This window comes from Berghia stephanieae, chromosome 2 (assembly GCF_034508935.2).
Source record: "Berghia stephanieae isolate SIO BIC M18660-M18661 chromosome 2, UCSD_Bste_1.3, whole genome shotgun sequence".
Taxonomy (NCBI): Eukaryota; Metazoa; Mollusca; class Gastropoda; order Nudibranchia; family Aeolidiidae; genus Berghia; species Berghia stephanieae.
This window is the reverse complement of record NC_088361.1, coordinates 118339958-118366547: the sequence shown is the minus strand read 5'-3', so window position 1 is coordinate 118366547 and position 26590 is coordinate 118339958. Positions and strand designations below refer to the sequence as shown.

At 35.0% G+C, this 26590-nt stretch overlaps 2 protein-coding genes across 2 annotated transcripts in view; one reads left to right on the top strand and one right to left on the bottom strand.

The window, feature by feature from the left end:
• On the bottom strand, positions 1-17317 carry LOC144966397 (uroporphyrinogen-III synthase-like). Its single transcript, XM_078902797.1, has 8 exons — positions 17138-17317; positions 12166-12328; positions 11481-11555; positions 10710-10787; positions 7837-7997; positions 6233-6328; positions 4896-5006; positions 1-2053 (listed from the first exon to the last, which is right to left on the bottom strand). Exons 1-8 carry the CDS (start codon positions 17228-17230, stop codon positions 2033-2035), a joined length of 798 nt encoding a protein of 265 aa, XP_078758923.1. The 5' UTR covers positions 17231-17317; the 3' UTR covers positions 1-2032.
• A 283-nt stretch (positions 17318-17600) lies between these two features.
• Positions 17601-26590, top strand: part of LOC144966395 (ubiquilin-1-like) — a 31416-nt gene continuing 22426 nt past the window's right edge. Inside the window, exons 1-2 of the mRNA XM_078902796.1 lie at positions 17601-17792; positions 26041-26193. Coding sequence (XP_078758922.1) covers positions 17679-17792; positions 26041-26193 — 267 coding nt within the window. The 5' untranslated portion in view covers positions 17601-17678. The remainder of the gene's footprint in view (positions 17793-26040; positions 26194-26590) is intronic.

Sequence of the window (26590 nt, the reverse complement as noted above, 5' to 3'; positions counted from 1 at the left end):
TTTAAAATATAGTGATTTTTATTCCTTTGATTTTTATGTTGCAATGTCCCGAATTCACAAAATGATAAGAATTATGCAATTTTGAAAAATCAATTGAAGAAAAAAAATTAATTTATCACAACCTTTGGAAAAAAAAAAAGATCAATAAAACCTTTAAACATTACTGTGGAATCAAGTTACCAACAGATAAAATACTCTTAATGACTTAAAAACATAAAAGCACCAAACAATTTATCAGTCATTGAAAGGATAGTCAAATCAATAAAAGTGATAAATATTTTTGTAAGGTCATTTATCGCATCCTCGTAAAACTGAGTTGAGTGAACTTTGAGCCAATTTTTCACTAGTCTTGGCTTCTTCATCATCTTCAAAGGCGATGTCCGCTCATTTCCTCCTTCAGTGGACCAAAAAGATGAAAGCCCGAAAGTGTCAAGTCTGGTGTATTAATAAGGAAGGTGAGAAGCTTTGTCCATCAAAATGATGAGATTACCTCTCTTTTCCTGGCACTTGTATGTGGAAGGGCGTTTTCATGAAGAAACAGTACTCGTTCCATCTCCAAAGCCATTCTATCTCGACAAAATTCTAGCTTTCAGCTGATTCAAGGTCTATTTGTATTGTTCAGAGTTGACAGTGGCTCTCTGTGGTAGGAAATCAATGAGTATTACACCTCTAATGTCCCAAAACACTATTGGCATAATTTTCCCAGCTGATTTCTCAGCTTTGAAGTTTTTGGTCTTTGGGGAAGAGGGGTGTCACCAGTCAAATGATTGACTCTTCGACTCAGGTTCCACCCACCTAAAACACTTACAAAATGCCTGAGTTTTATAGACTTTTACCAATGCATTTAAAAATGTTACTCTACGTTGCTTCTTCGAAAACAATAAATTCAATTACAGCTTTCTGTCGCTGATGGACATCCATGGGAGTAGCCATTTTAAACTGTCATAACTTGGTCAAAATTTGACAGAATTAAAATTTTTAAGTTTTGGTTTAAAGAGTATATGTGTAAGTTCAATTGAGCCAAATATGACGTCATGTGAAAAAGAAATGAACTCAGTAAGAGATTTGTCCCATTACTTTTTGACTCATCTTCGTATAAGAAGAGTTTCTGAAGAGCCTAAAAATAGCTGTCAAAAACCAACTGTGACACTGTCCTAATAATTAAAAAGATGAGCACCTAACAATTTGGGCTCAGCATCGATAAGATAATAAAACATCATTTTAATTGCTTTTTTAAAAGCTGTATTTAAAAAACAGAGTATAGGTAAAAGTGAGAAGACTTTTGGCTCTCCAAAGAGTACATACAGTCTTTTAAATAAAAACAATAGTTTACCAACAAATAAAAAAAAACTTATTTGTTGACATATTTAATGTTTTTAAGGGTTTTATGGCGCTTGCAAGACATTTAGGTCATATCAGCGCCAGTAAAAAGGAAGAATATGGGATAGTAAAAAGTTCTAGAATTACAATTTAAGTACACCCAAGCAAGGTAAGACAAAGGGGAATCGGTTCAAATAGAGAACAGATGTAGATTCCAAGAGCACACTATCAATGTACTTAGTTTGAGATCACCTAAATGTCTCACCCAGACACCGGCACAATATCCCACTGAGAGGAATACACTCAAATGTTTACATTATACATTCAAAATAACAAATATAATAATACATAACAGAGAGATGGTTTACAAGGAAAAAAATATCAACTCTCAAAACTATAACTACACATTCGACTGTTTCCCTCCCAGCCAAGGACTCCGGTCAGGGTCAGGTCGAAACTAAGTAATCTCATTTCAAGACAAAGACAGAAAGCAACTGGAAAACAGATATAGGGGGATAGAAGACACAGTAAGTACCTCCCTGGCAACTATGGGAGGTCAGGAACCCCACCCAGTATTTATTGAAAGAACGTACTGGATAAATTATCTTCATAATTCCATTCCGAGATGTAAAGAAATATCAACATTATCACATGATTTTCTGAAATGATTTACATGACCTCCTTCAAGCCACGGTTTGCTTAAAAGTAGACCTCAAGATTCTTTTGACATGCTCTGTAGAAAAATCAAGAAAAAAAAAATGTGATAAAAACATGCCACCATTGGCATTATCTGTTTACTATCTACTTTTATTGTTCTGTTCTCAGGGTTCCCAGGGGTAAAGCAAAATAAAATTCAAGGCCCTATCCATTGGGAAAACAAGGTCTTTAAAGTCACTCTCATGATCCATGGACATATTATGTTAGCTGAACTGTTTTAAAGGCATTTGTAATAAATTCATAGATAATATAAATAAATTTAATTGTATTTTATTCTTACAACCTTGGAAATTGGCTTCATGTGATATAATAATAATAATAATAATAACAATAAATAATAATAATAATAATAATAATAATAATAATAATAATAATAATAATAATAATAATAATAATAATAATAATAATAATAATAATAATAATGATAATAATAATAATAATAATGATAACAATAATAGTAGTAATAATAATAATGATAACAATAATAGTAGTAATAATAATAATAATAATAATAATAATAATAATAATAATAATAATAATAATAATAATAATAATAATAATAATAATAATAATAATAATAATAATAATACAGTGTAACATGCATTCGTCAAACTATAAGGGACAGCCGGGAAAGTTTGTGGAATCAGTGTTCCTACGAATACCTGAACACGTCTGTAAGACAAGAGACACAAACTGTTTTGTAGCCTACTGTACAAAATAAAATCTCAATGTTTGTGCATCCTGGTCTTGTAGATTCATGACGTCATCCATACATTGTTGGCAAAACAATGATTATCATTCACCGCTGATTCACTTGCTTAGACAAACAAACACTCAGCACCATGCCATATAACATGGCAGGTGGGATAACATGAGAGAATGTGGGGAAAGTGGGAAGATTGGTGAAGGCACTTGTCTACACAACCGTAGCCTTCATAAAATTATTGTTTATGTTTTATGCTTTTAAGGGTTTTACGGCGCTTGAACACATTAAGGTCATATCAGTACTAGTAAAAAGGAAGAAAATTGGATAGTAAAAAGTTCTAGAATTACAATTAAAGCACCCAAGAAAAAGGAAGACAGAGAGGAGTGGTTCAAATATGAAACAGATGAGATCCCAAGAGCACACTACCAAAGTACTTAGTTTGAGATGACCTGAATGTTTCACGCAGACACCATCACAAGTCCCCACTAAGAGAAATACACTCAAATGTTTACAAATCATATGTTGTAAAATTATTGATGCTATGCATCCAGGGATATCGTTATTCCGGGGTTTTTAAGATGGTGGAAAAGGGGGGGGGGGGGGCTTGGTGAGACCCGTGAATACATAACAGTGCAATGTCAACATGTGCTCTGATTGGTTAGTAACAAAGTGACCTCAATGGGAGAAAAAAAAGCATTTTTATTGGTTAAGAGTACAAGATGACAATGGCCGGGTATCAACTGCCGATCATTGTTATAATGATATAGCTAAACAGGGGTTTTACACTCAAAGGTATGCCGCTATTTTGGGGTTTTATCACTAATAACAGATAGAAAAAAAACAAAACTCTGGACCAGGGGTCAATGTCACTATCCAGGGGTTGTCGTTATTCAGGGGTGTTGTTATCCAGATATTGTACTGTATGTATAACGTTAAACATTTATAGTCTGATTAATACAATTTAGTGAAAACCACTAATAAAAATGGCTGGTTAAAATCAATAACAAAGAACTGAGTGACGTTTATTTCATTCTATCTATAGTGCGAGCAGCTTGTCACAGGAAACAATCAGATCCTGAACATCACTCACTATTTAACACAGACGAAAATTTAACACAATTGAAAAATATGCAATGCATTGTCATTTCTTCATTAGTGTGCCATGCCAACATATTGTTATAAATACTCACAAACTGTGGGTCTGACTGATTCAGGTGACAGGCAAGCACTTAAGATAGCTATGCCTGAGACTGTGCAAAAATGTATGTCACACTACAAACACAAAACGAAAATGAAAAGTAAATTGTTGTCAGTTGTGCTCAAGGAAATTAAATGATTCCATTGGTTGAGCTCTTCAATATAACTCACAGTAATTAACTTTCTTTTCGTGATAGTCATCTTGTTTTTTGACTTGATGTTGTGGTCAGTGTCAGGCTATAAGTTCACAAAGGCTACAAGACAACAACAAGACACAACTTTCTCTCTCTCTCTCTCTCTCTCTCTCTCTCTCTCTCTCTCTCTCTCTCTCTCTCTCTCTCTCTCTTTCTCTCACCCATTTTCTGTCTATTCATGGGCATTGTATGTGGTGGGGGAAAGACGAGTCTCAGTTTAGGTAATCGAAACTGTGAAACCATTTGTGGATGCTGTGAAAATTTACTCAGACTCAGACAATGAAGGACATAAGTTGGGAATTCTGTTCTTGTTCGTTGAACACATGAATTTTTTGAATGCATGTTTGCACAAACGTGTGTTGCACTGTAGTAGTAGTAGTAGTAGTAATAATAATAATAATAATAATAATAATAATAATAATAATAATAATAATAATAATAATAATAATAATAATAACAATAATAATAATATTATCATTCATTAACAAACTTAAAAATAGTACAACGGATTTTAGATGAAATTAATTTTCTTTCATTTTTTTAAAAATCAAAGAGTAAAGATTCTTTAAAAATTTTTAACCAACTTTGAACGAAATAGTAAACTAAAAATCACATTTGAGCATTTTTGTTTAGAAACGGTGTGAAACTATGAAACTAAATCTGAATTTTCAATATGTAATAATCATCTTTATCATTTGATTTTAAATGTATGACAATTATTTGTTTAACACAGTTTTAATACTACACTTATACATACATACCTCCTGCAACAAATACAGAAGACTTTCTGGATCAGGTCTCTCAGTGGTACCATGAAGATTGAATCCTTCTTTGGTCACAACTGATGCAGTTGACGGTCCCAAAGCAATTATCTGAAAATATAACATAAAATGAGAAAGAGTTTGTCTGTTCTCTTGCTCTATCGACACAGCAACTCTTCTTCTCCGTGAGTTACATTGGCTTCCTGTGGAAAAAAGAGTTGCCTATAAGATTTGTACTGTTGTCTACAAATCCCTGAGCACGAACAGTCCCTCCTATATTAAAGACCTTCTAAACATATAAGTCCCCAATAGAAACTTGAGGTCAACAATGACCAATCAATCCTTGTCAAACCTAAGCCATTCCGTAAAATATGTGAACAGTCTTTTCAATTTTCGGCCCCCCATTTTTGGAATTCTCTCCCATCACACGTGAGATGCTCGGATTCGTTGACAACGTTCAAATCTCGCTTAAAGTTTTATCTTTTTACGTCATAATGTTGCAATATTATTTTCATATTTCGTTGTTGTTAAATTGAATTCGTATCACGTTTCCTTCACACTTGTCTCACTGTAATATGTTTTGTTTTATATCACTGTAAAGCGCTTAGAGCCTGTGACAACGGGGTAAAGCGCTATATAAATGGCATTTATAATTATTAGCAGCAAGAACTCATATTTCTAACAACAAGCAATAAATAAATAAATAAATAAATAAATTGAGTTTTATATAGCACAATATCCATTAAATGTGCTCAAAGCGCTTTACAAGGGGTCCCTGGTCAACGGCAACATTTTACATGTAGGATGGCACATGACGCCTGTTAGGCGATATTACAATTTTTCGGACAAAGACAATGCTGTTATCGGCCAGGTACTCATTTTACACCTGAGTACGGTGAGAGAATGTGAGTAAAGAGCCTTTTCCAAGGACTCAACTATGCGCCGAGTGCGAGGCTTGATCCCAGGACCTTCCGATCCGAAACCGAGTGTCATACCACCAGACCATATAGCCGCACTCAATCAATCTTGAAAAGAATCAGAAACCTGAATCAATTCTTTCCCTTCATCCCCAGGATTCTACAGCTCTAGGGGCCATTTGGCTCTGATGGACAACACAGGTGGAGCTACAGTAGGTAGTAGTGGTTTGGGGGAGGAGGGCCTTTTCATTTGATTTTTTAAAAATGCATTTCATGATATTTTTATTTTTCTAGCCTTCATGTTTACAAAAATAAAACTTGAGAAAGAAACTTAACAACATGTTTTTGTGATTTTGTTGGAAAGACAAACTCATGGTAAAGGTAAATAGAATTGATCAAACTTGTTGAAAAAAATATTACCTTTGTCTCTTCTAGAGGAAATGAATATTCTGTTTCTATAGCATGGACAGACTTGAATCCCGAGGGACTAAAAAACACCGTGTATTCAGGAAAACCCTAAAGAAAAAAAGAAAAAATAAGGAGAATTCTTACAGAAAAGATTTGCACAATTTTTACATTTTCTTCTTCTTTTTTTTTTTAAGCATTGGAAATTAATGTGTTAGATCAGTAAAACTTTTACTAAAAGCCAGATTATGATAAAGTGTGGATCTGGGTGTCTGAGCAGGTAGGCAATCAAAACAATATGTTTTTCTTCCACTGTTATCAATGTCAATTAAATTGGGCCCATATTTCTAATAATTCGAGGTTAAAGTAACCCTGAATTATATTCAACATGATACAATAGAGTTTTATTGCCTTGAAATAATTTTTATCTTAGATTCTAAAAGGCAATCTAGGATAACATATTCTATCAATGCCTTATACATGACATGATATTGAAACAATTATAATGAATTAGATTTGTTTTTGATAATGGTAAATGTTAATTATATTTGTATCTTAATGAATTCAACTCTTTGTCGATCAACTTCTTAAATTGGTAAATAGAACTAGCATTTTTGTGTTTCAAATTTAATGCTATTCCAAATTATAACTATTAGTTAAACTAAAGAATTTTGTCTAAATTTAGTTTTACAACTTGAAATATACATTTTACATTTATCACCTCTTGTGAAATTGACAGGAGAGAATCTAAAAAGACTGTCGGATGCACATCCTACAGAGTATGAACTATTTTATATAGCTGAATTAAATCCCCACGAAGCCTTCCAACATTTTAATTCCCTTATCTAACGAGTTTATAATAGTTTCTATGGCATAAATTGGACAACAATGGATTATTCCCTTCCCAAACAATACATCAATATTGCACAGAAAGTCTATGTACTGATTCTAGCTGTCACTCAAGTTGGAAGTTCCACTGCATGCTCAGAACTAAATCGAATTCTGACTGTCATATCATTACTGACTGCACTGGGAGGCTGGGCATAATAATAATAATAATAATAATAATAATAATAATAATAATAATAATAATAATAATAATAATAATAATAATAATAATAATAATAATAGTTTTATAAAAAATCAGGATTGCTTGATTTGTCAGTTTGAAGCATTTACACAACAAAGTCTTTTAGTTCAAGTTTCAGAACTTTTAAAATAATTGTGAGATTATGCAGATTTTGGTTTGAATGCGATGACTATTTATCAAGAGACACAAATTAGCTTATTTATGTATTCAACCGCGAGTTTTAAATATCCAAAAAAACAAAAGGCTATTGTTAACCCCCCCCCCACTATTCAGTCATGTTTGCATTAAAAAAAAAAAAGTCATAAAATTATTATTGACAATTTTGTTTAACACAAAAATGACTTACTTAAGCACCTATCTAGCCTCTATTTTATCAACAGACACAATTAGCTTAATTTTGTATGTCCACCGTGACTTTCACATACAAAAAAAGAAAAAGAAAAAAAAAGAAAAATAGTCAGTCATGCTTGCATAAAGAAAATAAATCAGAATATCATTGACAATTTTGATTCACAAAAAAATGACCTACTTTATCATCTATTGCTTTTTTCAAATGTTCTCCTATATGTCCATAAGGAGAGGTCTCGTAGGCAACAATTTCTGTGATTTTCAAACCTGTACAAACGAAATAAAAACAAGTTTCTATTAGTGACCAAAGTACAGCATTAAGGTATGACCATTTAGTTTTATCTGTAAATATACGTCATATATTATCTGAAGTAATAATAATAATAATAATAATAATAATAATAATAATAATAATGATAATAACAATAATAATATAATAATAATAATAATAATAATAATAATAATAATAATAATAATAATAATAATAATAATAATAATAATAATAATAATAACAACATTTATAGTGCCAATTCCCACCTAATGTGTTCAATGTAACAAGTTCAATTAAAATGTAGAAGATACTTTTTATTCTTCTATTAATTTTTAAATACTCTTAAGCAAACATTGTAACAACAACAAAAAATTGGGCAATTTTAAGGGAAAACCTGCAAATCATAAATTTAAAATAACAATGGCACACAGGATTATAAAACGTAATGCGATCCTACTATGGCAGCAATCACTTGCATTACTCTACTAATTCAGCATCCCATCTTTTTGTTTGTTTGTTTGTTTGTTGCTTTAGGTCTCTTCCAACACAATTGAGGTTATATGAGAGACCGCTGAAACAAAAAAACAAGCAATCTAACAAAAATAGTACAAATATAAATCAAAATCATAACCTAAAGATATCATAAGCTAAATTATAAATAACCAAGAACAAACAGGCAGAAGATTTACAGATAAAAAAATATCCCCTGTCAAAAATACAATCACAAACCAAAGAAGCAGGATAGGCTAGTAAATAGAAGAAGAAACGACATCACTATCGGATCGTACACCCATGCGAACATCATAGGTATATGATTCAAGGGTGATGTTCCCATCCAACCACCCGCACATCCCATCTTGAATGTAATCAAAGTACATTTTTAGAAAAATAAAAGTTACATTTTCACAAACTATTAACTTCCACAAATATCAAATGAAATACATGAAGTAAATGGCATTGAAAATTAAAGTGACATCTTCAGTCTAGACTTGAGGCATTCAATAATATGACCAATTTATGACTGAAAATCATACAAGCTTAACCCCTCTCTCGAAAGGCAACTAATGCAAAAATTTAAAAATTGGGTGACATTTTCTCTAATGTTTGTATCAGTTGTTGTGCAACTTTATTTTCGTTTTTTTTTTTATTTATACAAAAAATCAGTGAAATTCATTGGAAAAGGGGTCAATGCAGTTTATGAAATGAATATCACATAAGTGCGAAAAGAACGTAAAAAAAAATCATGTCTTTAATTTATTTGATAAAAAATCTGAATGCAACTTACAAGAATTTACAGCTGCGAACGCACTCTTTTGAATCTTTGATTTAAAAAAAATAAATTTAATTATTAAAAAAAAATTAAAGTGAACATAATTAAACAATTTTATATTCAACCCATATTTTCTATATATCTTAATAGGGTAGGTGGGGGTCAATAATAACACTATCGCCATCTAGTATTCTTCAATAACACCCCCCTCCCGTCCCCCTGTCTTATTTTTGATTTATATAGTTTTGATCTCATTACTTCCGCTCACTCTCTCTCTATCTGTCTCTCTTCGTCAATCTCTCTCTTTCTTCCCTTGCACGCACACACACACATTTTTACCTATAAGGTGTCAACTATTATGTCAATCTAATAGATATATATATATATTTCGTGTTTACTTGAGAACAGCCAAAGGCCGAAACATCATTTGTTTTGTTTTGTTACCTTATACTTATATATGAGTCACATTTACTCACTTTATCTTTCTCTCCATAAGAAATTGTGTCTATGGTAGCCTACAAATAAGTTTTTTAAAAATAGCAAGCGTAAAAAAGACTTGAACAACATCGGACAGTGAATGTAATAGTTGGATGTTGTGTGGGAACCTGAGGTAAATATATGTAAAGCACTGTATGGGTTTGAAAGAAAGTAGCTTTAAAGTTTTGAACAAATACCACGTTTTATCATGTATTAAGTTGCCTGAAAGTAATTGCATGTTACATATCTTCAAAACTCCCTTATTCATTTTAGAAACACAACTAAGATTTAAACGCATGATTTTCCAATTAAAGGCAATTGACTCAACCACACACACTCACCATGCAAATAAATGGATCTTCTAAAGTGAACCTCTAATTAAAGATAGCTCACCAGTTTGCCAATGATGAGCACTACTATAAATTACAAAATCAATTTTTTAAAATGTATCCTTCAAATATTTGCAGTACGAAGATTATTGATAACAAGAAAAATAATCATTGTTGTAATAACAATAACTCAGATAACAGCAAAAACAACAACAAAAATAATAATAATAATAATAATAATAATAATAATAATAATAATAATAATAATAATAATAATAATAATATAATAATAATAATAATAATAATAATAATAATAATAATAATAATAATAATAATAATAACAATAGCTAAGATTACATGCCCCTAAAATAGAGAATGACCCAAAATTCAAACATGATTTGAAAAAAGTAGAAATACTTTAAAACTACTGAAATTGCAGTCATAGCAATAGATCTTATGAAAAAGTGCATGAACAAGGTAATCAAGTATTGTAAACATCAGATTGTTTCATAACAGGGGAATTCTTCATAATGTTGAGATTAGTAGTAGTAGAAGTAGTAGTAGTAGTAGTAGTAGTAGTAGTAATGGTAGCAGTAGCAGTAGTAGTAGCAGTGGTAGGAGTATAGTAGTAGTAGAAGTAATAATGATACAAATATATTTAATTTCCAACTTCTCAATCAAAAATTTTGAATAGTGCATTATCTAACCTGTTCGTAAAATGAATTCTGCCAAAGTTTTGGCATTCCCAGTGTCTTTCCCTTCAGGTTTGAATCCAGCGACAAGTGCTGAAGAAAGCAGATTTTCTTTTTATCAATAATTCAGAAATGCAATTGACTATATTTGATGGCAAAAGTGCTTACTTTATATGTGGGAGTTGAAAACAATAAATAAAGAGAGAAAAGTGACCCAGTACATGGAGTGCCTAAGTCTTCTACGGAAAGTGGTTCCCGAATGCATCAGGAAGTTTGAAAATATATATAATGCAAAATAAAAAATCAACTGAGCTTGCTATATAAGCATTTTCAACAACTCAGTTTTTTCTTCAATATTATGAGACACTTACCAACTCATGCCACAAAAACTTTTGTTTACATACATAAATGTCAACGGCTATCAGCACCCGTCATTTGCACACAAAAAAATAATACAATCTCCACCCTAATAGTTTTTTTAAATTAAAAAATTTCCATTGATCATCCTCATTACTAGTGATAACTGGATTACAAAAATTAATTCAACCAAAAACTTTCATTGATATGTTAACTGTCAACTGTCAATGGTTTCATAAAAATGAAATGCAGAAAAGTAAAGTATTTAAACAGTTAGCAGTGGTATTCATGACGAAAGCAGAGCAGAGCTTTTGTATTGAGATAATGGTGACAATTTGAACTTTGATGTATTAAGAGAAATGCACATAAAATGTTGTGGGGATCAAACAGAATAGGTTAAGTCAACAAATACATCAATTGGATAAATACCTGCATCATAAGTTGCTGGACCAACTACAAAACATTGAAGTGTAGCCACTGAATATTTAGTATCATGACTTAAATCTGGAATATAAAAGTAATAACAACGCTTATAAAAACCTGCCTGATAAAAAAATATTTTTTGTGTAGCTCATGACATGGTACAAACAATAATCATATCATTAAGACAGAGTTGCCAACCTACGAAAACTTTTTATAGGGAGATCTCACCCCCCCCCCCCCAAAAAAAAAATGCACAGTGCAGCCTGCATCATGTCTTTACCTACTTACAATAGGTGATGGATATATCAGTCCTTCTAAGATATGAAAGGGAGATAAATTGAAAATGGAAGATAACAACAAGGGAAGTCAATCTGGTGGCCCTTTAGAGGGCCAATTTTGAGATTTATGACAACTCATTTTATTTGACTTTAAAAAGACAGTTATTGTGGTCTGTTTCAGTAATTGAAGCTCAACATTTGTATATATTCGTTTTTATTATGATAGGGTGGTGAGGTTACAAGCACCACCTTTATTTTAAGATGCAAGTGAAGAATTTAAACCATTAAAATAAAAAGCCATGATACAATAAAAAAAATGTGACAATACAAAAAAAAAACAAACATACAAAGAACCTACAATGTCCTCTCCCTAGAAAAATTAAACGAAGAAAAAAAAACATCCATAAATTTACCTTGGAGTGCATAAACAACAGCTTCAACAGCACGGGCACTTGTCAATATGATTGCACTAAATCTATCTGGCTGAGACAAATTTGATATCAAGGCATCTCTATTTACAAATTCAAAAGAAAGGACTGGAATGGCAGCAAAGGGAATCCCATTGTGACCTAGAATCTGTTATCAAAAATAAAACATAACAAATTTACTATCAGCCAGAGAATACTAGCAAATTATTTAATGGATAAGAGTTGGTTACTCATAACATGCCACTTGCTTATAATAAAAAAGAAAACATTTCATGAACGACTTGAAATAATAATAATAAGACATGCATGGTACTTTAAACACACAAAGTATGCTTTATAATATACAGGGTAATTCTGAAAGTATACGCCATAAAAATTACACAGATAAGTCTATAGCATTGAAATAGACTGAATTAATGGTTATTTGATAAAGTAGTTATCTAAGTTTGAATGGGTGTCAATTTCACCACTGTTGTTAGTATAACTTCCTGTGTAAAAATGGTGAAAATGGTGGCTCCACAGAAGAAGATGTTTTGTGTGCCTGAGTTCCCGAAAACAAATGCCATTGACATGGTGCAAGGTGCCTTCAGAACAGAATTTGGCATTGATCTGCCACATAGTGAGAGTATTTCATGGTGGCTTATACTGTTTATAGAGAGAATGGATGCCTGTGTAAAGAAAAGAGTCATGGAAGACCATGTGTTTCAGAGGAGTGAGTGGAGAGGATTCATGATGTGTTTACAAGAAGCCGAAGTAAGTCTACACATCGAGCAAATCTTCAGCTTGCCATCCCTCAAACCACTGCCTGACGTCTGTTTAAGAGACGATTACACATTCATTGAAACCAGACAAACTAAGCTTCGTCCAAGCACTTACTAATGATAAGGTGAAGCGCAGGGCATTCTGTGAGTCAATGCTGGATATGGAGGAATGTGATGAAACTCTATTTTCATGTTTAGTTTTTAGTGATGAAGTGACTTTTCATTTGACTGTCATATGCATTATTTGCGGCCGCAAATATCAGGGCGATCCGCAAATTTTCCAAAATTTGGCAAATACTTGTAAAAAAAAAAAAAAAAAAGGGGAAAACAAAATAACGAAAAAAAGGTGCGAACTTTTCTGGAAGTCTGTGGCCGATCATGTTCCAGCTCTCACTGCCTTCTCAACATGCTCGTCAGCTGATGCTGAACGAAGTTTTTCTTTTATATAATCTTGTTTTGTCTTCTAGAAGGCGTAGACTCACAGAAGACAATATCAAAGGACGAGATTTCCTTTACTACAACACGTTCAGTGATCCTCTTTTTTTGAGTTAAAAAGGAAAACTAGGCCTTTGATGAGTCTGAGAGAAAGTGTTTGAGATAATCTGTAGGTGTGAAAGTTTGATAAAACTGATACTGTGAATGAGAGAGAGAGTAGGCCCTATGTGTGACTGAGTTGAATGTTCGCCAATGTAAGTGTTCTATTCCACAGTATGTGTCTGTGTGTATTTTGTGTGTGTGAGTGTGATTGTCTGAAAGTTTGGGTGCGTTACAGTGCGGAAAATAATAAATGCAGCCTCCTTTAAGTGTAATAAAATGTTTTTTATATTAATTTTTCCATATAGCGCGTTAATTTTTACCGGGAGGCTTAGTTCTGCTTGGCCATTTTTTTTGGGCAAAATTTGGTCTTTTTGGCAAATTTCTTGGCAAATTTTGGTCTTTTTGGACAATTTATCGGCAAATTTTGGCAATTTTTAGGCCTCAACTTGGCAAAAAATGCAGATGACAGATTTGAGCAGCAGTTAATCATCACATTGTGTGCATTTGGGGATCAGTTCACCCACATGAAATTGTTGAGCACTCCAACAAAAGTTTTTATTCTCTATTGTCTTCTGGCAATTTTCTTCCGATATATATTTATGTAATTTGATATTATAATTGTTTAATACTAGGTGCTTTGGTAAACATCTATTTGGCACTCCAGCATTGAGCTGATAAATGGCCTTGTGGCTGTGACCCGATTTTTTAAACTTTTGAGAGTGACGGATCTCAGAAAAAGTTTAATAGATTTTTTGTTTATGAATGGATTTTAATAATTTATGTCTTATCTTCTGCAGGAGGAATTACCCTATCTTTTGCTGTTGTTTATGTTTAAATCCAAGCCAATTTATAATATCTTTTGGTCGTGGATAAAATAGGGTGCAATTCAGATTTGGATAATTAAAAAATTAGAAATTTGTAAATCAAAATCCCAGTGATCGCACGTGATTTAACATCTTAACTTTTTAATAAAACTGAATTCAGGACATAGTTGTGAAAATAACTATTCGCAATATTACTGCGAATAAGCACTTCGTAATACTATTAATACATATCGGTTTATTAGTATTATATAACTATCTATAACCTATCATATGACATTTGATGTATGATCATGGGTCTTCCCTGACTGGCGCCTGTATAGTATATATAAGTTCTTCCACTTTTAATAAATAGATAGACAGACAGATAGAGAGAGAGAGAGAGAGAGAGAGAGAGAGAGAGAGAGAGAGAGAGAAAGAGAGAAAAAGAGAGAGAGAGGGGGGGGGTGAAAAGAAAAGGCTGCCTCTATTCTCATCCTGGGTGAGAACAGAAAAACAGTCAAGCTCTCATCCTGGGTGAGAATAGAAAAACATTCAACCTCACATCCTGGGTGAGAATAGCGGTAGTGGCACCTTCTCGCTATTCTCACCCCTGTATTTTCCAACAGGTAGGGTAGCCTTGCTGCCACCCCTTTTCGCTATTCTCACCCCTGTACCAACAGGTAGAGTCAGCTTGGATCCCCCCCCCCCCCCCCACACACACACACTTCTCAATATTCTCACAATGACTGCTTTTAGTGGTACTGGACGTAAGGAGGGTGAACATCCATGTCATGCATTTAGAATTTAGACTGGATTGCTTGAGATATGGGAATCATCATGTTGGAAATCTGTATACAGGAGTTAATCTCTCTCTCTCTCTCGTGACCGACAAGCTACGCCATCACAAGACATTTGTTTGGCATGATGAGCCCATTAATGCAAGGGGGTGATAGAATACCAAAGATATTGCCTGGATGTTGTAATTAAGTAAAAACATTTTTAAAATTTTGAATACACAATAATATATATGTTTGTCTCCCACTATTCATATTGCTAAATAACATTAAAAGTAATTTACAGAAAATAGGAATTCAGTCTATTGTCTAATAATATCCTATACCACCCTTTCACAGCTAAGCAAAATAGACTCGCCCAATTTCTAAGACTAAGAGTTGGACTTTTCCTGATATGGGCATATTATTTTGTGTTGACTTAGCTGTCCCAATTTCTTCCTACATTAGGTATTTTAACTTGTTTATATTTCCTCTCTCTCTCTCCCAAACTCTATTTCTCTACATCATTTTATATTGTTTGTTTTTCCTTCTTTCTTTTGTCCACTCAATAATTCATATCTCTCACTCTCTCCCCCACCACCTCTCTCGTTATCCCTGTCTTTCTCTATGTCGTTTTAATTTGCTGTTACCCGCAACTTTCCGCGATTTTTCTGAATATTTTATTTTTGTGGACTTTTCCCTTAACTAACTGGATACTGAGCTTTTTTTGACCGCACAACTCTTGGAGACTGGGCTTCGCGTTAGTATTTTTATACTATAGCAACTTCATTGCATATGGCACTCTATTATAAGTGGCATACTCTTGCTTACATGTAGCTAGGTTACACCACACGGTTGGCCCAAACTGATTTTATTGATCTTGGCTGGACTTCACTCCTCATAGTGATGTTCATGAGTTTCAATTAGTACAGTGTCCTTTTATTTTATGTTGATGATTTTATTTTGTTATGATATTATAATTATGTATGTATTTAGTTTAAGTTTTTTGATGGATAATATATTTTTTTTCTGTAAATCATCTGTCAGTTATGATGATTATGATGTTTTGTGGTTTGATTTGTGCTTTTTGTTTCAGCGATCTGGTATATGATCTAATGCGGTCAATTGGATCTAAAACTAACAAAAGAAACTATTATAAATGTATTCTTTTTAATTTCAGGCTTTGTTCTTTTACATCTGTTAGCTTTTTGATTAGGTTTGGTCACACTTTTGTTTTATAACATGTAGATTCTTTTTATTTTGGTGATGACTGACCGTGCCAGTATAACGCGAGTACTGTATTATTATCATTATCATTATTACTGCTGCTGAGGTAATAAACAGATTTGGTTAAATTGAAACGTTGGCCTTTGTTTGTGCGTTTGCGAATCGCAATTTTTTCTCTCCCCCCCCTTGTCAGATAATGTTCCGCAAAATTTGGCAACTTTTGGCAATTTTTATGGCAACTTTTGCCCTTTTTTATGGCAACTTTTTGCAACTCTTGGGGTTTTAAATGGCAACTTTCCGCAGGGACAGAATACTACTGGTTAAGTGAATCTGAGGTTGGTTTTGAGATTAGTTGGTTCCATAAGAGGTTTTTTACTAAAGTCGATGAAAAAAAAAAGGGGGGGGGGGTGTCTGTTCGCTGAATGCAAGGTGTTCATTGAGTATGTTCCACTCTCCTTACGTCCAGTATCACTAAAACTAGTCACGTGAGAGATGATTGAGTGAGAGCACAGACTAATCTGTGGGCGTGGGTGAGAGTGAGAGTAGCTTGGATGGAAGGGGGGGGGGGTGAGAATAGCATAGCGAGATGTTGCCACTACCTCTATTAATTCTCGTTCAGAATGAGAATAGTCACTCCCAAAGAGAAAATGAGGGAGAGGAGAAGAGAAAGAGAGAGAGAGACTGAAAGAGAGAGAGAGAGAGAGAGAGAGAGAGAGAGAGAGAGAGAGAGAGAGAGAGAGAGAGAGAGAGAGAGAGAGAGAGAGAGAGAGAGAGAGAGAGAGAGAGAGAGAGAGAGAGAGAGAGAGAGAGAGAGAGAGAGAGTGAGAGACAGAGGAGTGGACCCCACCTTTTTTACCTTTTCATATTTATCGTGCGCGTTTTCTTTCAATGCTTTGAAAATAAATACTAGTTTTTCTGAAGCTATCTTCTTTCTCCCATTATCATCCATCCTCAACAACAAAATGAGAGAAATAATAAAGTAAATAATATCATTCACAGTTCTGTCCTCTCTCCTTTGCTATTCCCAATAATAAACAAGGGTAGAAAGAGAAAGTGAAACTTGAATGAAATTGGATCGGTAATCGATGTTGCTTATAATGCAAGTACGATCAACTGACTTCGAAGAGGAAAGTTTTGTCGTGTGGAAATTCCTTCTCATCAAATTCAAATTTTCTCCTATTAATTAAAACAGTAAAAATAATTTACCCGCTAAAACAGCGTTCAAATCTCAAAATGGAAATGCATGCCATTAAATTTTTAAAGATTAAAATAGTCGACTGTATCAAATATGTGGATATAAAACGCAAAATAGTGTTCGACACGGAAATACACCTTCCCACAGTTCATTTTTGGAAAGTTCGGTGATTTGTGACACAGGCATAGGTAGCTGTATCATCATGGCGGAGAACAGTGCTGAAACCGCTTATCAAAGCGATGTTATGACAATACATGTGAAAACACCTAAAGACAAACATACAATCGAAGTAAAAAAAGGATGCTTAGTCAAAGAGGTATCTACTCAAGAACTGAGTTTAACTCCAGAAACCTAGGATTTACATTGTCGGATTGCATTGTTATTGTTGTTTGTTATTATTCTTCGTCAAAAGAGCCAGGACCAGGACCATTTTCATTTTCATTAGTTGTCAGTCGTCAATTCATTAAAAAATTATTCTTGTTTAAACAGACAGAAAATTGGTATGTTTTTATTGTCCCGCAAGGGAAGTAATCGGTCAATTTTTACCACCACACCAACAAGCACAACGCACCTATGTATGACGATGTCAATGGGTGCCCAGTTGCCAGTTTCATCCGAGTTTGGCACTGACTTTTGCCGACTTCATAGCTTTCAAGACTACTGTGAAAATAGTCAGTCCGAAAAAAGAGCACTGTTACTGTTACAGTGATGTTCAGAGAAAGTGTGGGGCGGGCACTTATATCAATAATCCTTCTTTTTATTTTCCGCCGGGCGGAGAATAACAAATTTGCTTATTTTCCGCCGGGTTTTTCAAGTTGATCTTTGAGACTTAGCGGACTCCCATAATCTGACCTTCGTGGTGGTGTAGTGTAAATAATCTGGTCGTTATTTGCCCCCCCCCCCACTCCCTCGTTATTATTAGGGAATCAGTGGGTGATAGCGGTGGCGGTAGACGGTAGGAAATCAGTGGGTGATAGCGGCGGCGGTAGACGGTAGAGAATCAGTGGGGAATTTACCAGTAGATTTGAGACACACTTCAAGTTCAAGCTTGCCGGACTAAAATAATTTGGAGAATGAAGGGAGTTGACTTAACTCTGCTCTTTCTCACTGCTAGTTGTGTGATTAGTTCTCACTAGTGTTGCTCAATCAGACTACAAACGTATGTGGGGAAGATTTTATGTCACTGATTATTGTGATAAGTTTATGTTGTTGTTGTTAGTGGGTTTTTTTGGTATGACTGTCGTGTCTCGATCAGGCTGTTGTGAGTAATCTTCATGTTGTGTTTGTTCACTGTCTCCCGCGTAAACGTGACGTCATCGTGTCTATCCTATAAAAGCTTGTGACACCCTTCATTCTTTTCTCTTCGACACCAAGCCTAATTCTAGATCTACTATTTTGCCTATCGTTTGTATCTGACAGATCCGATCCGCCATACTATGTTTTAGAATTAGACTGTACCGGGACGATTCCGATGTGCTTTTAGAGCATTTTTAACCGCCCATATATGTCCTCTACATATATGGAGAACGCCCACTTCGGTGGAGACTTTTTCTGAACTTTTTCCTTTATTTTACACATCGTGAACGAGATTGGGAAATCCGTTCACGACACGTTAAAGGTTACACATCGTCTGTACTGTGATGGGAACAATTAACCACTATGTGTCTATAGCGCTGGTGGTAGGGCCTCAGTGGGTACTCTACTGTGTGTCAAATACCCCCCCCCCTCCCCATCATGGTAAGGATGCAGTGGCCTTTAGTAATAGAGCAGGCGGTAGGGACTCAGTGGCTAATATTATTGATAGGATGGTGGCTAATAGAACTGGTGGTAGTAGAGACTCATTGGCTAATACTGATAGAGCTGATGGTAAGGTCTCAGTGGACAATAGAGCTGGTAACAGGGACTCAGTGGCTAATAGTAATAGGGCTGGTGGTAAGGACTCAGTGGCTAATAGAGCTGGTAGTAGGGACTCAGTGGACAATAGGGCTGGTGGTAGGGACTCAGTCGCTAATAGAGCTGGTAGTAGGGACTCAGTGGACAATATGGCTGGTGGTAGGGACTCAGTGGACAATAGGGCTGGTGGTTAGGACTCGGTGGACAATAGAGCTGGTAACAGGGACTCAGTGGCTAATAGTAATAGGGCTGGTGGTAAGGACTCAGTCGCTAATAGAGCTGGTAGTAGGGACTCAGTGGACAATAGGGCTGGTGGTAGGGACTCAGTGGACAATAGAGCTGGTAACAGGGACTCAGTGGCTAATAGGGCTGGTGGTAAGGACTCAGTCGCTAATAGAGCTGGTAGTAGGGACTCAGTGGACAATAGGGCTGGTAGTAGGGACTCAGTGGACAATAGGGCTGGTGGTAGGGACTCAGTGGACAATAGAGCTGGTAACAGGGACTCAGTGGCTAATAGGGCTGGTGGCAAGGACTCAGTCGCTAATAGAGCTGGTAGTAAGGACTCAGTGGACAATAGGGCTGGTGGTAGGGACTCAGTGGCTAATAGAGCTGGTAGTAGGGACTCAGTGGACAATATGGCTGGTGGTAGGGACTCAGTGGACAATAGGGCTGGTGGTAGGGACTCAGTGGCTAATAGAGCTGGTAGTAGGGACTCAGTGGACAATAGGGCTGGTGGTAGGGACTCAGTGGCTAATAGAGCTGGTAGTAGGGACTCAGTGGACAATATGGCTGGTGGTAGGGACTCAGTGGCTAATAGAGCTGGTAGTAGGGACTCAGTGGACAATAGGGCTGGTGGTAGGGACTCAGTCGCTAATAGAGCTGGTAGTAGGGACTCAGTGGACAATAGGGCTGGTGGTAAGGACAGTGGACAATAGAGCTGGTGGTAAGGACTCAGTGGCTAATAGAGCTGGTGGTAGGTAAATAAAGTATTTGTTGCAATTCAATATTCTTTATTGATCAACAATACAGAAACAGGCTTAACTTAATATAATAGTACCTGTAAATAAACCCAAATATAATAGAACAGTTAGAATATCCTCTAGTAGGGACTCATTGGCTAATAGAGCTGATGATAAGGATCCAGTGGCTAATAGGGCTGGCTGTAGGGGCTCAGTGGACAATACCTGTGGTGGGGACCAGTCGCAGTGACTAATACTGTCATGGCAGTTTTTTTGCATCGCTTGCGGCCGCAAAAAAAAAAAAAAAATGGCAAAAAAAATCCCTGATTTGCATTGCGGCCGCAAACTTTGCAATGTTTTGCACAAAAAAAAAAAAACTAAAATAAAATAAATAAATTTTAAAATATTTAGTGGGGACCAGTGATGACAATCTGGGATTTTAGGATTTCTTCATAAATGTTCCGTTGTTTTTGTCATGTCAAACATTTTCTATGCCTTCTATCATTTTTGACACCTCTGCCCAGTTGCATGAATTTTGGCGACACTCCCTTATTTATGACGTTAGTCTAGACACACTGGCGTCAAATGTAAAAAGTAGCACAAGACACATGGTGGCCATAGATGAGAAGATGATCGAAAGGGCAAGGGATGGAGCAAATGGGTGTAGTGTAAATATTTGTGTACTTTTTAGCTGTAGCATGATAGTACATTTGACGATTTTATAAGTTTTATAATTTTTAAAAATTTTCCTTCTTTTTAATTTTGTTTTTGTTTGATTGTTCTGAATTTGTTAATAGAATTCATTACAACTTGTGTCTAATTATAACAATTTAAAAAATAAATTAAAAAATCAATTCACAAAGTATTCTTGCATTCTCTCTCGCTTTCTCATGTCCACATTTGTCTCTCAGCCACCCTTCCTCTATCTTCATATTGTGTTTATAGATATTTGGTAATAGAGAGATAATATGTACATAATAGTAAGTTAGGCTGATCGATTTAAGAAATGATTGTTTAAATTTATAGGCTAATTTAAATTTGCTCAATAGATGGAATATGTTTTGCAATTGATTAAAGATTCTTATATCATCACAAGGTTTCAATAATACAGACACAAGTCGGGTTTGTTATGTAAAAACAAATACCTCCTTGTCTTTTGGCCAAAAATTTCCGCAATTTTTTTCATTAATTTTTGCAAATTTTGCTGGGTTTTTTAGCTTGCAAAATTTGGGATTTTTTTTTGCAAAAAACCGCCATGTCAGATATAGGGCTGGTGGTAGGGACTCAGTGACTAATAGGGCTGGGCTGGTGGTATGGACTCAGTGGCTAACAGGGCTAGAGGTAGGACTCAACGGCTTACACTAACAGGGCTAGTGGTAGGACTTAGTGGCTAACACAGACTAGGAGTCCTGTATTCTCTATGGTGGCTAACAGTACAGGGCTAGTGGTATGGATTCAGTGGCTAACAGGACTGGTGGTAAGGAATCAGTGGCGAGTGGTATTGGTATGGACTCAAAGGCCAATAGGGCTGGTGGTGAGGACTCAGTAGCCAATAGGGCTAGAGGTAGGGACTCAGTGGCTAACAGTAGTGGTATGAACCCAGTGACTCACAGGACTGGTGGTAGGGACTCAATGACTAATAGCGCTGGTGGTAGGGACTCAGTGTGTAATAGGCCTGATGATAGGTACTCAAGTATGTAATAGCACTGGAGATCAGAACTAAGCAGTCAACCTATATGTCACAACTGGCAGTGAATACATTTTATTACGAAAAAAAATAAATTATCTCACGTTGGAACGCACTACAGTCCGCTTAAAACAAACCCTCATCTGAGCTAGGAAATATTTCACCTTAAAGGAGAACCTGTAGTCAAAAATCAATTTTTTATCGCAGTGCCAATATTGGTATTCCCTGTTATTTCAGGTGGTAGGAGGTCTAATTTGATGATTAACACACATACACACACACAAAAAAAGAAAAAAGCTAAAAACAAATGTGTGGCTATGTGGTCTTATGGTATGACAGACGCTTTCGGATCGGAAGGTCCTGGGTTCGAACCTCGCTCGGCGCATAGTTGAGTCCTTGGAAAAGGCTCTTTACTCACATTCTCTCAACATATTCAGGTGTAAAAGGAGTAGTAGGGACTCAGTGGACTGTTAACAGTATTGTCTTTGTCCAAAAAAATTGTAATATCGCATAACAAGCGTTGCTGTTGACCAGGGCCCCCTTGTAAAGCACTTTGAGCACATTTAGTGGATATTGCGCTATATAAAAAGCTCAATATATTTAAATGTCTTCAATGACACAGACAATATAGGCTAAAATGAGACCAACCCCACCCACCCCACAAAAAAAAAAATTTCCGACACTGATGCACCGAAAACCAACGAAATCTTCAAAATTTACACACAATGTTCCCTACAAGAGCTACATCACGATGGAAAGGCTTAGCAAGTCTTGAAAAATATATTTAAAGAATTGTTTTTCGATTACGATTGAAAATTTGGCATGGAACGACAAGAAAAAATCCAATTTAAAAATTCATAAAACTAATAAAACTACTAAATTTTAGTTTAGCCCAAAACCAAATCCATCATGATGCAATACCCATCATACGAAAGATTCTGACCAAATTTGGTATATAATCTGATGGGAAACAATCCAGCTATGAATGTCAGAAAATCGAAAATGATATTTTGAGAAAAAAACAAAATGTCTTTATTAATTTGATAAACAAGCTAATTTTGCAGACAACGTCCATCAAAATTTCAAAGTATAATCAATATGGAACAAGAGAATAGTCAAATTTTGTAAATTGATCAATTTCTGAAAAAAAAAATTGTCTAGAAAGAAATGCTGTACAATATTTTTTAATTTCGGCTGAAATTGTGGTGCGGATCGACAGGAAAAAAAATTAATTTTTAAAATTAAAAAAACTTCTAAATTTTAATTTACCCCAAAATGTTTCCATCATGATGCAAAACACATGATAAAAAAGATTCTGAATAAATTTGAAAATAATCTAAAGGAAAATGACATATGGTTCTTAGAAAATCAGAAAATGACACAAAACAGAAATTTGAGAAAACACTTATTTGACATAAGCTGATCCATAAAATTTTCAAAATAATGACTATCATAGGACAAGAAAACACGAAAATTGTGTAGATTGATCTGTCTAAAAAATGTATAAATGATTCGCTAACCCATTCCCTAAGAAAATAAATGCTGAAAAATTTTAACACTATTGTGGTCAAATATGATTTATATCTTACGAATTCATCACTGTAATAAAAAAAACTAATATGATATGACGCACTACCCTCATGTTTTTATTGTTTAAAATGCTGCTTGTGAGATAAGTATCTAATCAATTTGAACTACAAAATCAAATCTATTTGAGACCCAAAAAAAAAACCAGGTAAATGGCGAAAATAGATTTAGCTCCAAATCAAACGCAATTTGCTTTCGCAAACTCCCAGAAAATTATTTTTCTTTCGGCTCAATACAGGAAAATTCAACACCACTTGTTTGCAACCACTTTGTCTGATGTTCCACAAAGACGGTTGATCTTGCTCTGGTTTGAAAAATGGAAATAGAAAAGAGGCATTTCGTTAGCAATTTTTGGAAAGGTCTATATAATCAAAATCATTGTCATAAATTGAATTTGTCAAAGACATACCAATTTATTTTAAATGGCCATCATTTTCACCATCACCAACACAGTTGAAATTTCATTGGCTTTACCATACAGGACAAAACTCTTGACAACAAACTATCATTTAGATTAACGAGCATTTATACTTGAGCATGCAAATCTCGAAATCACGGAAATCTCAAACTTGGTACAATTCCCAGTTTTAATCCCTTTATTTCGTTCATATAGTGGACACTCCCTTGCGATCTGTTGAATTTTTTCCCCCACTAATTGATTGTGTTGAACTGACAGAGAAAAGGAAATTGCAGTCTCACTATCGACTCTCTACAGAGGTCATAATAATGGGGAGTTATCATTATAATTATAATACCAATTTTATCAAGACCACCCACATTTACCTCCCTCAAATCCTGTGTAAAATACTCAAATTGGAAAACTCAAAAACACGGAAATCTCGAACAAACCGGCATGGTCCCGACTTGTTCGAAATTCCCATGCTCGAGCGTACTGTATTGATCACCAATAACAGAGATGCCAACCTAGCCTTTTGAAAACCCATATTTTCAAGACCAAAAACCTGTATTTTAGGACAAAAACCTGTATTTACTGCGCCGTGCAGAAATCGATATCAACCCGAAAAGGTCGAATCGGACTTCGTTAACTTGTACTCGAAAAAGGGCAGTGAATTACTCATAGTTAATAGCAGTAGGCTGGGCAAGATTCGCAAAATTCAGTATCGATAATGAAAGCTCTTCTGCATGAAAACACTTTTCATGTTGTGATCGTAATTAAGTGGATTTTTCACTTCAACCAAATCCCGTATTTTTCATGATAAAACCGTATGCCCGTACTTCGGAAGAAAAACCGTACAGAACACGGGAAACCTGTACTGGTTGGCATCTCTGCAATAAAAATGTAAGGCGCTATATGAAGATTTCAAAACATTACTAACCAGTTTCAAAAAGTGCATGCAGATACTCTGCTCTGCTGGCACAGATGATGGTTTGCTGATTAATAAGATTGCCACAACACATCTTGAGCCAGCTATCTTTCTTGATTGTCAGGACACCAGTACCGTCAACTGGACTCTTTCACTTTCATGTTAGCTGTCAATGAAAAAAAAAAAAAATTAAATTCACTGCAGTGAAAATGGCACATACCAATGTCATTGTTTAAGTTAATAATAATAATAATATTAAATAAATAAATAAATTTGTTAAAAAAGTAATGGTTAAAATGATATCGTTTTTCATTACAGTACTGTATATCTTATATCATTGTCATTATCATCATCATGAGGCATCTCAATTTCACTCCAAAGTTCTAAAAATTGTGTCACCGCTTCCACTGCTGCTGAAAACTGCCCAGTTGTTACAGTTACAATTACAATGCACACAGTTACACAGTATTAGAAGTACAATCAACGAAGGATTAATCCATAAAGATCACATTGGAATGCAGAACACATGGCACACGTGACAGTCGGCAAGGCGTGTTGTTATTACAATACAATTACATTCTCATTCATTCATCTATCTCCTCATTCATATCGCCATCGGCATTGCTCGATATACACTTCACTGTCCTGAGTCCGAGCCTTGTTAAAAACAAAAACACAAAAAGAAGAAAAGTCAAATTCTTACCTCTACAGAATCCTGACGAATAAAAATGGTATCAGTCTCAGTCTGCAATTGGTTAACTGCATTTTTGCAATTGTTGATAAGATGAAAAAGTGCTTGGAAATCAAGAGTCACAATCATTGACAATCGAACAAAACAATCATGGCTTCGCGACTTCGCGGTTGGCGCCACGGTCGACCGGATGTGACCTTTGACACGACCGGGGGTCACAAGACCCAAGGATAAGCCCGGCGGAGAATAAGAAAAAAAGGTTATTTTCCGCCCGGCTTATATCAATAATACTGAAAGAAAGTTTGTGAGTTGCAATTTGTTTTTCTTTCAGACAGCACTTGTTAGGAATACTTGTTTTCAATTTTGTGTGTTCATCAATGGTGCAGTGATTTTTTTTCTTTTTTTTTTTTTCTTCTTTTCAGCTGAAAGAGAAAACATCTGAAAAGTTTAATGCTTCAAAAGACCAACTCTGCATGATCTTTGCTGGGAAGATTCTCAAAGATGATGACACATTAGAGCAACACAGTATAAAAGATGGTCTTACAGTTCATCTTGTTATAAAATCACCCAATCGTGTAAGCCTCTTCTTAACAACTCGAATTGTGAAATAATTTTTTTGTTTTAAATTCCTTCATCATTTTCACTCATGTCATAGTAAAAGATGAAAAGAGTTTTGTGAAAAAAAATCATGGATATATGGCCTCACTAATTATGGCCTTGAATGGGATTAACATTGGCTTTAATTAATGATTAATTAATTACTTCTACTTTACATGCCACTTTTGTCAATTCTTAGGGATTATGGGCCAGCTTTCCAAACTGACTTTGGCACACTGCTTTGAGCTACACTTTTTTGTCTGCAAAACTCAATGAGTTGAGGTCAGTGACTTCTTATATAGGAGGACGAGTCGCCGACGAAATTTTACGTTCTACGGGGCCGGACAACCATCGGGACAAATATATACAGTGCAA

Coding starts and splice junctions, on each gene's coding strand:
- LOC144966397 (XM_078902797.1), bottom strand. CDS start 17,230: ATGGATGATAATGGGAGAAAGAAGATAGCTTCAGAAAAACTAGTATTT. Junction 12,329..17,137: donor CGCACGATAAATATGAAAAG/GTAAAAAAGGTG, acceptor TTTTGATAACAG/ATTCTAGGTCACAATGGGAT. Junction 11,556..12,165: donor TGTTGTTTATGCACTCCAAG/GTAAATTTATGG, acceptor TTTATATTCCAG/ATTTAAGTCATGATACTAAA.